This window comes from Ascaphus truei, chromosome 8 (genome assembly GCF_040206685.1).
Source record: "Ascaphus truei isolate aAscTru1 chromosome 8, aAscTru1.hap1, whole genome shotgun sequence".
Taxonomy (NCBI): Eukaryota; Metazoa; Chordata; class Amphibia; order Anura; family Ascaphidae; genus Ascaphus; species Ascaphus truei.
The window spans coordinates 2,651,054-2,664,706 of NC_134490.1; the positions used below are offsets into that span (position 1 = coordinate 2,651,054).

At 49.9% G+C, this 13,653-nt stretch overlaps 1 protein-coding gene across 2 annotated transcripts in view; it reads left to right on the forward strand.

Moving 5' to 3' along the window:
- Window positions 1–13,653, forward strand: part of VCL (vinculin) — a 53,410-nt gene extending 39,757 nt beyond the window's left edge. The window contains exons 17-22 of one of the 2 annotated variants that reach the window (XM_075610315.1): window positions 547–671; window positions 1,339–1,521; window positions 3,170–3,406; window positions 8,849–9,052; window positions 10,232–10,336; window positions 11,507–13,653. In XM_075610315.1, coding sequence (XP_075466430.1) covers window positions 547–671; window positions 1,339–1,521; window positions 3,170–3,406; window positions 8,849–9,052; window positions 10,232–10,336; window positions 11,507–11,653 — 1,001 coding nt within the window. In that variant the 3' untranslated portion in view covers window positions 11,654–13,653. The remainder of the gene's footprint in view (window positions 1–546; window positions 672–1,338; window positions 1,522–3,169; window positions 3,407–8,848; window positions 9,053–10,231; window positions 10,337–11,506) is intronic. The other variant, XM_075610316.1, reaches the window with a different exon arrangement.

A 13,653-nucleotide genomic window follows, 5' to 3' on the forward strand; every position in this document is an offset into this window, starting at 1 on the left:
GAAGACTAATAACAGCATGTTCTTGTATAGCGCTGCTAGTTATACGTAGCGCTTTACAGAGGCATTTTGCAGGCACAGGTCCCTGCCCTGTGGAGCTTACAATCTATGTTTTTGGTGCCTGAGGCACAGGGAGATAAAGTGACTTGCCCAAGGTCACAAGGAGCCGACACCGGGAATTGAACCAGTTTCCCCTCAGTCAGTGTCTTTACTCATTGAGCCGCTCTTTCTCCCTAGAAGTAGAATGGGTAACTGTTTCTATGTTTTATTATTAATCATGTAACTGCTGCAGTGCCTTTATGATGTATCCGCTACGTCATGATCACTTGTTTTCTTGGGGTTGATTGGACTGACCCCGGCGATGGTTCCATTTCCGGTATCTGGGGCCCGCGTATCGTGCGCTCTCTCCAGGAGCGTTCACATGACGCGGAAGGGCAGTATGTCCCATAGCCGGGGCCCCTGGCACCGTGAAGGAGATGGATAGATGAGGGCAGGCGTGTGCTGATTGCACACGGATTTATAGCAGAGGAGTAACTGTCCCATGTTCAGCTTTGCAGAAGGGATTCCTGGAGTCGGGGTACAGGATTCTGGGAGCGGTGGCCAAAGTGAGGGAAGCGTTCCAGCCCCCCGAGCCAGACTTCCCCCCTCCTCCCCCTGACCTGGAGCACCTGCGGGTAAGTACCGCACCCCTCCCTAGCAGCAGAGTACTGATCCTCGTGGTGATGGTTAGGACGGGGCAGGATATAGTTCTGCAATAAGGCAGCTTAACCGTTACAGGGGCAGTCCCTTGTCTGCCCAAAGTTCTGACTGTGTGACGCGGTCCCTGCTGCTACACTTCCTCGGGACTTTTTACCAGCCACTGCTATAATCGCACACGCGACAACATATAGGAATACAGACACTGCATAAGGGCATCATATAGGGATACAGATACAGCATAAGGGCATCATATAGGAATACAGACACTGCATAAGGGCATCATATAGGGATACAGATACAGCATAAGGGCACCATACAGGTGGTCCTCGCTATCCAACGCTTCACTTTACAACGAATGGCATATCCAACGCGTTACAATGCCACCCTAAGGGCCGTTATCCGACGCCGGAATGCGTTATCCAGCGCTCACCGCCACTGATTAACATGGGACTCGCTTTACAACGGTTTCACTATCCAACGCTACTTCCAGGACGGGTTCCGCTGGATAACGAGGACCGCCTGTGTAGGGACACAGTATGGAGATACAGCTACAAGCCGAAGACCAGGGATCCAGGCGCTGCTAGGCGTGCGTTCCGGTGCGAATGCTTGCGATCTAACATGCCTTTTTCTTTTCCCGCTCAGCTAACAGATGAGGCTGCTCCTCCAAAGCCCCCGCTGCCCGAGGGGGAGGTGCCTCCACCCAGACCCCCACCCCCGGATGAGAAGGACGAGGACTTCCCCGAGCTGAAAGTGGGGGAGGTGAACCAGCCCATAATGGTCGCTGCACGACAGCTCCACGATGAGGCTCGCAAGTGGTCCAGCAAGGTAACGTGTGGGGGGGGGGGGGGGGAGAAGGAGAACGCGGGGAGGGGAACAAGCAGTCTGGAGAAGATGGGAGGAAGGGAGTGAGGGTGAAGGGAGTGAGGGTGAAGGGAAATGGAGATAAAGTAACAGAGGGGGAAAGAGCAGTGAGGGATGAGGGGGTGGGAAAGAGACAGGGTGGATGATTACGTGGGGTAAAAGGAAGGAGTGGAAACGTGAGGGACTTCTAACTGGAGAGAGGATGGAGAGGAGTGTAATAGAGAGGTGGAGATGAGTGTAATAGAGAGGAGCATGTTTAACCGCTTGGGAATGTTAACCCACTAATGGATAGGCAGGCGTATAAGATGCAGCTCCCGAGCATAGTATCACTACAGAGATAGGAGAGCGGAGAACTGTCTCCGTGCCTCGCCTGTACAAAGCACTAAGCGCTGAAGCCATTACAAGCAAAGGAAACATGGAAAAGATCCAGTGCCTGCTCATGATTGGGGGCAGCCATCTTTAAAATGCCCAGCTGATTAAACACACAGCACACTTTCTCAAACTTCTGAGCGTTTCTGGAGTTAAGGGCACAGTACAGAACACGTTGGATTTGTTGAATATTATGGAGTCTGTACATATGTTAGTAGATAACCATTCTGCAGGCTGCTAGCAGCAACGGGCTGATGGGAGCTATGTGAGTAACAAGTCCCTCTCTTTAGAGGTGACAGTGTGACAGTGCTGTACGCCCTGTCATTGCTCTGATGGGAAGAGTGTTGGATGGTTTATGACATGACTGTAATTTTATTGTGTGGATGAGTTAGTTTAATACTCTATAAGCGGTGTGCTGATCCCGTTACATAGCACTGGGCGGAGGACATCCCATTGTATACGCACTATTGGCTCCTTCCAATATCTGATTTTCTCAAGGTCACAAGAGGTTGACCTGGGATTCTGCCCCTACATATGCGGCGCGGTCACCACCGGACCACTCCCATGGGCTCTGAGACATTGTAGGGGGTTTAGTATTTCCCTGTACAGCGGATATGGGGTGAGTGTGCGCTGATGCTTTGCGCATCATAGCAGAGTTTGGTTTGTTTGAACTGAATAACACAGCAGTGACACGGTGTGACACAGCAAAGGGACATGTCCGGGCTGACCTGGTCAGACACAACAGAGGCACCTCTTCTGTGAGGCTGTACCTTGCATACACTAATCTTTCAAGGAACTATGCGTTTCCCCCATCACGGACACTTTGTCATAGACATGCAGTTTCCCTCCTAATGGTCACTGATGTCTGTGTGGGAAGGCGCTGTCAGTCCAGTTTAATGTAAAGCCAGCGGTGTTTGAGCCCTCTAACTTTAGGTTATAAGGAACCCCAAAAGGGGATAGTTTCCACCTCGGAAGACATGAGGATCCCGAACTGGATTTCCCTTGTTGGATTACTGAAGGGTAAATCTACTCCCCGTTTCACTGCTACGTTGTATCGTCTGCCAACTGTAACAATGTATCGGAAAGGTCGCAGAACACCCAGTGTCCCACTCACACCAACACAAGCGCTTTGGCTTCTGGTGCTTTCAGGTGTTTGGCAGCCGCTGCTCCGGCCCCCGTCCCACCTCTGCTTTTGGTACTAACTGTTTCCCCCTTATCTCTCCAACCCCCTCCTCCCCCCCAGTCACCCGGAAGCCCTGCTCCCACTGCCCCGCAGGGTAGAGAAGCCGTTGTGTCTGAGGTAGAGCAGGAGCGTGAGGAAGAGGAGGAGGAGGCGTCATTGGAATTCGCCCTCTCCTCTGACATTGAAGATGATTATGAGCCAGAGCTGCTCTTAGTACCCGAGGGGCAGCCTGTAAACCAGCCCATGCTGGCCGCCGCTCAGTCTTTGCATCGGGAGGCCACCAAATGGTCCAGTAAGGTACTCAACGGTTACCAAACATGCATCCTCCACCGTGCCGTGTGCATCCCACCCTCCTCCACCCGTGACACGGTTTGCGCCCTTCTGAACCGGGCTGCCAGTCTCGCTGAGTGCCTTGTGTTACCTCATGCCGGCTTGTGTCTGCAGACCTGGGAATGGCTTCAGCAGTCTATGGATACCGGCTTGTGTTTGTGTTGTGTATATGTATATTTGGAACAATATTGCAATGGTGCACATTTCATGCTCTGAGGGGGAAGGGGGGCTTGACCTCCAACCCTCCCCCCCCCCCCCTGGAAATGAACATGCCGCAGTGTACAGTAGTATCACCATACACTTCCAACCTCAAGGCTCTTTCTTTCTAAAATATCCAGCTCAATGTTGGAACGGCGCCGGTACCAGGTGGTTCTGTGTGCGCCACTATTTCTATTTCTTTTATTTACAAAACATACATATCATTTAAAGAATATGGGGCTTTTATTTTCGAAAGGAACTACCCTGTTTTCTGCTTACAAGATAAGATGGGGCTTAAATCTTTGTACCATACAGTCTAACGGGCTTTGGCCCCATGGTCAATAAATTTAGATCCCTTCCAAACCGGGCACAAAAGCACTACTTTTTGGAAGTGCTGGTTTTAAGCCTGTTGCTGACACGTCTTTTAGTAAGGACCAGGAGAAACCTTCTCTGTGCTACAGGGTTCTGTAAAGATTGTGAGCGTGGGGCAGTAGCTGCAGTTATTGAATGAACCCAATGTCTTTGGGGGCCCCTGTCCCCGTTACACAGGTTGGGAGTGTGGAATCATACTCCGTATTGATGGTCATTTTCAGGACGGGGGGCTCCATGAAATGATACTTTGTAAGGCTTAGTACAGGAGCGGCCAACTCCAGTCCTCAAGGGACACCAACGGGCCAGGTTTTAAGGGTATCCCTGCTTCTGCACAGGTGTTGACTAAGCCACCTGTGCTGAAGCTGGGGTATCCTTCAAACCTGACCTGTTGGTGGCCCTTGAGGACTGGAGTTGGCCACTCCTGGCTTGGTAAAAGGCAATGTTTACCATGACTCATCGGCTAGAGGAAGCTGTAGCCTAGTTCAGCAAGACCAAACAGCTACCCCTAGCTGCCATGGAGGTATTGACGAGCCGTTGGAAGAGAATGGAGGAGTGCCGAGGAATCTCGTGCCGTTTGCTGCTCTTGTCACGTCACAGTTTGCGGATAGCGTTGGCTTCCACTGGAACAGAAGCATGGCTTGGAATGGCTGTGTTTTTAAAGGAAGAGTGTCTTGTCCGTGGCTGGGGTTGGGTGGGTGGTTTTTGTAAACCTCTTGTACAGGTTGCAGAATGCCCCTGGGGAGGTGATGGGGTGTGGGGCAGACACCTTTTGTAACAGTGTTACATGTTGATACAGTCATACAGATGCTGACCATATGGCCCATGGAGTCTGTCTTCATACCAGGGTGACCGCGGGTTACCATAGGAAGCCGCATTGCTTAATGTTACCCTGACCCTGTAATATAATCCCTGTTATTATTCACAAACCTTAATATGCAGGGGTTGGGGGTTCTAATTCGCCAGAAGCCTTATATATCCGGTGCAGTATTCTCTAGTCTATGCTACCAGCAGAACATCTCCGATGGGTCCTGTATGTGTAGGGTTATGGTAACACAACTCCTGCAGTATCCCTTCCTTATCTACTCAGCCTGAGAAGCCAAAGTTTGAGTATTGTGTTTAGGAGTCAAATCCTGCCACAAGATTGTGGTTTAGTTCTGGGTCGTAAAGTTGTGTACTTCCAGCCTGGATACGTAGCCATGAGATCTCCACTTATCAGAACCTCCTGCTGGCATCGTGAGGTCTGCCTCAATGCCCTGCCGATCTCTGCTGATCAGAACCTCCTGCCTCAATGCCCTGCCGATCTCTGCTGATCAGAACCTCCTGCCCCAATGCCCTGCCGATCTCTGCTGATCAGAACCTCCTGCTGGCATCGTGAGGTCTGCCCCAATGCCCTGCCGATCTCTGCTGATCAGAACCTCCTGCCTCAATGCCCTGCCGATCTCTGCTGATCAGAACCTCCTGCCTCAATGCCCTGCCGATCTCTGCTGATCAGAACCTCCTGCCTCAATGCCCTGCCGATCTCTGCTGATCAGAACCTCCTGCCTCAATGCCCTGCCGATCTCTGCTGATCAGAACCTCCTGCCCCAATGCCCTGCCGATCTCTGCTGATCAGAACCTCCTGCCTCAATGCCCTGCCGATCTCTGCTGATCAGAACCTCCTGCCTCAATGCCCTGCCGATCTCTGCTGATCAGAACCTCCTGCCTCAATGCCCTGCCGATCTCTGCTGATCAGAACCTCCTGCCTCAATGCCCTGCCGATCTCTGCTGATCAGAACCTCCTGCTGGCATCCTGAGGTCTGCCTCAATGCCCTGCCGATCTCTGCTGATCAGAACCTCCTGCCCCAATGCCCTGCCGATCTCTGCTGATCAGAACCTCCTGCCCCAATGCCCTGCCGATCTCTGCTGATCAGAACCTCCTGCCTCAATGCCCTGCCGATCTCTGCTGATCAGAACCTCCTGCCTCAATGCCCTGCCGATCTCTGCTGATCAGAACCTCCTGCCTCAATGCCCTGCCGATCTCTGCTGATCAGAACCTCCTGCCTCAATGCCCTGCCGATCTCTGCTGATCAGAACCTCCTGCCCCAATGCCCTGCCGATCTCTGCTGATCAGTACCTCCTGCTGGCATCCTGAGGTCTGCCCCAATGCCCTGCCGATCTCTGCTGATCAGAACCTCCTGCCCCAATGCCCTGCCGATCTCTGCTGATCAGAACCTCCTGCTGGCATCCTGAGGTCTGCCTCAATGCCCTGCCGATCTCTGCTGATCAGAACCTCCTGCCCCAATGCCCTGCCGATCTCTGCTGATCAGAACCTCCTGCTGGCATCCTGAGGTCTGCCCCAATGCCCTGCCGATCTCTGCTGATCAGAACCTCCTGCCTCAATGCCCTGCCGTGCATGAAACTATAGGTAGTCCTCGTTATCCAACGTTTAACTTTACAATGCCACCCGAAAGGCCGTTTTTTGACGCCTGTATGCGTTATCCAATGCTCACCGCTACTGATTAACGTGGTTTCACTATCCAACGTTACTTCCAGAACGGGTTCCGCTGGATAACCGAGGACCGCCTGTACCATTGTCTCGGTGCCTCTCCCATACCCCTAATAATAATGTTTCTTCGTTAGTTCTGCGCCTTGCAGAATACAGGCACCGTGAATCCCTGCCCCAAGGTAGTTCCCAATCTAACTCTCTCCGTCTGATCACATCTGTCTAATATTAAGGGTTATAACGCTGTAATATCCAAACTTTCTGTCCTTTGCAATAACTTGGTGATGGTTTCTGGGAGGTAAGGGGGTGGGGGGTGGGGGTGGGGGAAGTGTTTGGGTGTTATTAACTGAAGACTACAGGCAAAACAACAATGTTGGGAGCTAAAAGAGAAAGCAATTGATCATTTAAAACCTTTGAAGATGCCGGGTTTTCAGTGCCAACTTCTCATGTCTCTAGCACAGCAGCGACTAACGCCAACTTCATGCAGCTTGCTGGGAAAAGCGATTGTCATGCTCTGTGTTTTTGTGTAAAGCCCGGGGGGACTTTCATAACATTATAGACTTTATATGAAATAAAGCCCGTTCCTTTTTATACGAGCGCAGAACGCGTATATTCCTAATAACCTGCGTTCCTCCCATTCCTCCGGGCGTTGGGGTGCGCGCTGCGGTGCCCTCATTGCTCTGTAATACCGTCATGCACTTTAATTAACGGTATTTAATTGCTTTCCCCTTTTGGTGATGCCCGGCACGTTTTGTCGCTCTGCCTGGAGCCTCCTCTGAAATCCTGGTGACCCGGTTTTGACTCCCGGTGACCCGGTTTTGACTCCCTGTGACATTCTTCCTTGTGAGTTTGAGTACTTACTAACTGTGGGAATGTTCCTGCTGCATGAAACCGCTGTTGGACATTACTAACCCACGGTGCAGTGTTGGGTCTGGCAGGGGGGGCACAGGGAGGGTCTGCCTTGCATTGAAGACGTGTGTGTGTGTGTTATTTGTACAGCTATCTCTGTTTATCCAGCACCCATAACCCTGCACTCCTGCCTCTGTGGTCTTCCATCTGCAGTGTTTATTACCACAGGTTAACCCCTTCAGTGCTGAAGAGACCATTGCTGTGCAGTATGCAGGTCTGTCTGGCGCTGGAGGGTTACTATCTTGTTTCTGGGCCCTTTTAACAGCGTTATTCTGAATTAACCCTTTGATTCCTGAGCCTTGTGGCAGAAGCTGTGACGGTATCCTACATCATCACAATGGCAGAAGGTTTTTTTGTCTCGAGCAATACCCACTGTCCTTATTTAATGTTAATGGCTCTTTTTTGGGGGGAAAACAAATCCTGTTTTGAAATATAAATAAGAGGTGAAAGATCTGACCCAGAAAGAACAGAAGAATGAAATGAGACCTGTCCAGTCCTAGAAATGTTTATTAAAGGCCCGTCGGTACCGACGACTCGCGTCAGGATAGAGTTCTAGCAAAGAGCAGCACATGTTTAACTACAAACTGGTAACATTGCACGGAGACAGAGCTGGGCGTGCTAACAAAGGCCGGATCACAGGGACCATATTAAGGAATATATTGAGATAGAGATCTGTTCATAGGAAAAATGACACAAGCAATTGTGATGGTATTAAGGTGCTAAGGGGGTACCCCCTGGACACCCTGATACTCTGGGGAAGGAGGGGCACTGAACCCCACTTACATCGGTAGCTGGGCATCTTGTACCCCATGTTATTTGCTGTCCCTAAAATACCCAGGACCCCCACAGCGGACTGACCGCAATGTCGCGGTAACAAACGCGTCCGTATTGGCTTATCGTTAATTCTTATCGCAATATTCCCATCATATCGGTATATTGCGGTAACTCGTTGGAAATGTAGTTGCATTTCATGGGTTTTATTTTGGCCCTTGGAGATCCCAGCTTTTTGTAGGACGTCCTCCCAACAAATACTCGCGGAAAGCGCCGGAAACCGGGAGGTTCGATGTTTCTTTTTATAGCGAATATGTATTTTTAAAACTTTTTTTTTTTTTTTTTTAAAGAACGTTATTTTTTAAATTAAATGTTTTTCTAACATCAATTTTATTAACTCTTTTAATACTCAGGTAAAACTAATAAAACAAGTGTAAGCAAACACAGTGCTGCAGTTAAAAAAACAAAAACTACAAAGTAAGAATTTCGGCAGAAATCATAGATTGAGACGCAGATTCCCCCCCCCCCCCCCAATTATATATTTAATTCCTCACCCAAAATAACTCTGAGCAACGCTTTCCAGCAGAGAAGGGGTTAATTATTCATGGTGGGTGGCTGCTCCGCGCCTGTGTGTCTCACGCTGGCATCGCCCGCCTGGCTCCCCTCCTCCCCCGCAGGGTAATGACATAATCGGGGCGGCGAAGCGCATGGCGCTGCTGATGGCGGAGATGTCTCGGCTGGTGAGAGGGGGCAGCGGGAACAAGCGCGCCCTGATCCAGTGCGCCAAGGACATCGCCAAGGCCTCGGACGAGGTGACCCGGCTCGCCAAGGAGGTGGCGAAGCAGTGCACGGATAAGCGGATCCGAACCAACCTGCTGCAGGTGAGACCAGCCACGGAGGGAGGAAAGGACGTGGTCATTGGTGCACTAATGACCGTGACCTGTGTCCAGGGGAACTCCCAGGTAGAAGGTCAAAATCTTCCGTAGAAAGATGGCCACAGGCCCCAAAACCTTCTGTAAATAATTCAACAATCTACTTTAAAATAGTCCGACTGTAGCAAAGATTTGGCTTCTTTTCTTTCCTTAAATATAAATGACAAGTTGCATTTCTTCAGAACGGAAAAGAATTAAGTTAATGATAAGGGCATGATTTATTGGTAAATCGAGCTGATGTTGATCGGGTTAAATCAAACGAGTGTAAATATTTGTAAAGTAGTAGTAAGTAGTCTGAAACGTGTAACATTTCCACGTTTAACAAAAGCTTTGGAGATGTTTCCAATCTTTATCTAATGTCTCGTGGTGATAGTACTGTTTGCCAGGCCTCACAAAGGTCCAGCTAAGATTGTTGGCTTTGCTCTCCAGCCCTGTCTTGTGTTTGCAAAGTAATTTATGGCGGCCTCGTTAAAGAAAACGGATAAACAGAAGTAGCCGATATGTTGTGTACCAGACAGACAGACAGACAGTAGCGGCGGCAGACAGAATGGTACGTCTGCCGCCGCTACAAATTGCGGCCGGGCCGGTCTGCACTTGACATTTTGCCACGCGTGCTCCGACCCCAAAATCTTAGTCTTTAAATCTAAATCGGAGTCACGCGTGACCGCCACTCCCGAGTTCTGTGGTCGCCGCTTTGACGCAAAGTCCCACGCTGGACATTTAAAGATGCCGGACATTCCCTGACCCGTCTTCTCCCCCCCCTCCTTCCCTGACCCGTCTTCTCCCCCCCCTTCCCTGACCCGTCTTCTCCCCTCCCTGAACTGGTCTCCCCCCCCCCCCTCCCTGACCCGTCTTCTCCCCCCCTCCCTGACCCGTCTTCTGCCCCCCCCCCCCGACCCGTGTCCCCCCAAGCCGTGGCATTTTGCTTTTTCCCCCCGCGGCTGCGCCTGTGTTACACATGATCGCAATACGTTAGACTGTTACTGTGGGGGAAGATGTTAATAAAATAAATAAATGGACGTGCGACATTGGACGGATTGGTGAAGAAGCGGCTTCGTACTTCTGTCGCTGGCGCACATTGATGTAACTGGGCCAGATTCCCCTAACCGGTTCCCCTGCTCCCTGCAGGTGTGCGAGAGAATCCCCACCATCAGCACCCAGCTAAAGATCCTCAGCACGGTCAAGGCGACGATGCTGGGAAGGACCAACATTAGTGAAGAGGAGTCTGAGCAGGTGAGCGGTGGGGGACGGATGGGGGTCAGAATATGACATGCATCGGACTGTCTATGTATTCATCCTGTGTGTGTGGGGGGGGGGGGGTGTCATGTACTGGGGTAATTATAGGTATTGAGGGGACATGCTCCCTGTATGGGGTATTACATGATATTGGGGTATGCTATGTGTGTGGGGTATTGCATGGTATTGGGGTATGGGGTATTGGGGTATGCTTCCTGTATGGGGTATTGCATGGTATTGGGGTATGCTTCCTGTATGGGGTATTACATGATATTGGGGTATGCTTCGTGTATGGGGTATTACATGATATTGGGGGTATGCTTTGTGTATGGGGTATTGAATGATATTGGGGTATGCTATGTGTGTGGGGTATTGCAAGGTATTGGGGTATGCTTACTGTATGGGGTATTACATGATATTGGGGGTATGCTTTGTGTATGGGGTATTACATGATATTGGGGGTATGCTTTGTGTATGGGGTATTGAATGATATTGGGGTATGCTATGTGTGTGGGGTATTGCATGGTATTGGGGTATGCTTACTGTATGGGGTATTACATGATATTGGGGGTATGCTTTGTGTATGGAATTTTGGTGGAGATGGGATTGTGTATATCCTGTATTGATGGATATGGGATGTATTGATGGATATGGGATGTATTGATGGATATGGGAGTGTGTATATCCTGTGCGGCAATATTGCTGTTTTATGGGGGTTATATTATTTGTATGTAAGAATAGCGAGCGTATGTATTCCGTATCAGTATATTGATGGACATGAGGGGAGAGGTGTGTATATCTGGCAGTGGTGCATTTTTATTTATGATGTTGGCACAGGGGTGGGCAACTCCAGTCCTCAAGGGCCACCTACAGGTCAGGGTTCCAGAATATCCCTGCTTCAGCACAGGTAGCAAAATCAGTGGCTCAGTCATTGACGGTACTGCCTGTGCTGAAGCAGGGACATCCGTAAAACCTGACCTGTTAGTGGCCACTGGAGTTGCGCACCCCTGTGTTGGAGGTATATAGGAATTTTTACATTGTATACAAGAACATGTTTGAGACAGCAAGTAAAACACCTAATAGGGAGAGCAAAGCCCCCTCATCTGTTACTGTGCAAGTCCTGTAACGCCTGCTCGCGTTCGCTCTCTCTCTCTCTCTCTCTCTCAGGCGACAGAAATGCTCGTCCATAATGCGCAGAACCTGATGCAGTCCGTGAAAGAGACGGTCAGAGAGGCCGAGGCTGCGTCTATTAAAATTCGGACGGACGCCGGCTTCGCTCTGCGTTGGGCTCGGAAAACACCATGGTACCAGTAACTCCGGCCTGGGCGCCGCGCAGCCGCCTCCCTTATGTACAAAGCACACTAATACTTTGTATTTTTTCATATCAACAGATGACAAATAACGTCCCAGTTGCTGGCTAAGTGAGCCTCAAAATCATTAGCCGTTTTTATTTTTTTGAACTTTGTTGCCGCGATATGTTGCAGACGCTTCCATCAGCACGCTGCTTAAATCACTATACTGTATTTGTTACCGGCTCCAGAATACATATCCTCTTCCCCCCCCCCCCCCCCCAAACTATTCAATATAATGGCCTGAACAAATGTTAATGGGTTTCCTAATGAAGGCGTAGAATTAGTGTTCTCTCTCTGCTCTGGGGGCGGGGGGGGGGGGGACGGGGACTGGTCCCTATGCTGGCGTTACGGTTTCTGAAATCGGCCCCTGTTTATCACTCACTGCTGCTTTGATATTCCGCTGAGCACGCCCTGGGGTATTATCTCTCTCAGGCATCACTTTGAAGTATAAAACACTAAGCTATTTTTTCTTTTTGACACATGCTTTTCTCTGTTGGTGCTTTGGCCGAGTTTGGGTTCGGAGCGGTCCTGGCACCTGATTTCTCACCCTGTGTGGATAAATAAGACTTCTGCTGTTGGCAATATCCAGATGAAGTGTCCTTTTGAGTAGGGGGGGCAAGGATATGAATGTATCATGTGTGCACAGCTGCCTTCGCAGGCTCTAATGCCGAATTCAAGCCCCTTCCTTAACGGCTTTTACAGGCTATTCTTACTCTGCCCGGAGAGGGGAAAATATACAGAAGCTGCTGAACGCAAATCTGCAGCCGCTTAGATCTGTTCAGACGACGCTCCTCCTCATACCTGATGGTTTGTGTTTAAAAAAACGTCTATACCAGGGGTGGGAAACTCCAATCCTCAAGGGCCACCAACAGGTCAGGCGTTCAGGACATTCCTGCTTCAGCATAGATAGCTCAGTCTTCGAGTGCACCACCTGTGCTGAAGCATGGATATCCCAAAAACCTGACCTGTTGATGGCCCTTTGAGGACTGGAGTTGCCCACCCCTGGTCTCCAGTGATGACTTTTGTATCACTACTTGTTATTACTGGTCACTAGTATTATTGGGCGTGCGTTATAAAGAAGCAGGAAACGCCACCATTTTGAGGTAATTGGTTGAGAGTCCGTCTGTACACAAGCGACCTGTTGAACGACAAACATTTCCCAGGTGTTTGTTCCTCGTTCTTAACACACTAACATCTGGGCACTTTTCACGCGATGGGGAGAAAGATTGAAAGCGCCTTCAGTGTTTGATGTAATAGCGTTGCATTCACTGCTTAGCGTGCACCCCTAGGAGCTCCCTGCTTCTGCACAGGTACATACAGGAGGATGAGATTCATCTTCAGCCCGCAATAAGACTTCATGCAAGAATGTTTTAACATAAGTTGCCTTCTACATTCTGCTCTTCCAACACCCTTCCCTTAATTGAGGGGGTCTCACCAGCTCAACATAGGAATTGCCACGAGAAAGTGAACCAGGAGTTGGTTAGAGATGATGATTTCATTGGTTAAGTCCTGTGGCGTGAATGGAACAGCTGGTGCCCACGAACGCATCATCTTTACCCAAACACGCTTTTCTCTTGCGCACACTTCTAGTTTACACTGTGGGGCTGGGCTGTCATAGTTCAACGGAAAATACCATAATGCCTTTCTTTTCACCCATGCAAATGTATTAGTTAAGCCAAAGACTTTTGTTAAAGGCAGAGCAGAGTGAGTGGAACGCGGGCCACTCGTGTGCTTGGGATATTTTGTTTGCAGGTAATCGATCTCTTGCTGCGAGTGAGGCCTACAATAGCAAGCGGTGTACACCAGCAGCAAAGGGCTTAAATGGGCAGCCCGTATAATAAGTGGCACGGGCCTGACCTGAGAGCCTGGAACACCGCGAATGTTCTCACTTCGCCGCTCTGATTCAGCCTTGTTTCTTTATGTTGTCATTAGAAAAAAAAATAAAAACAATCATTTGTATAA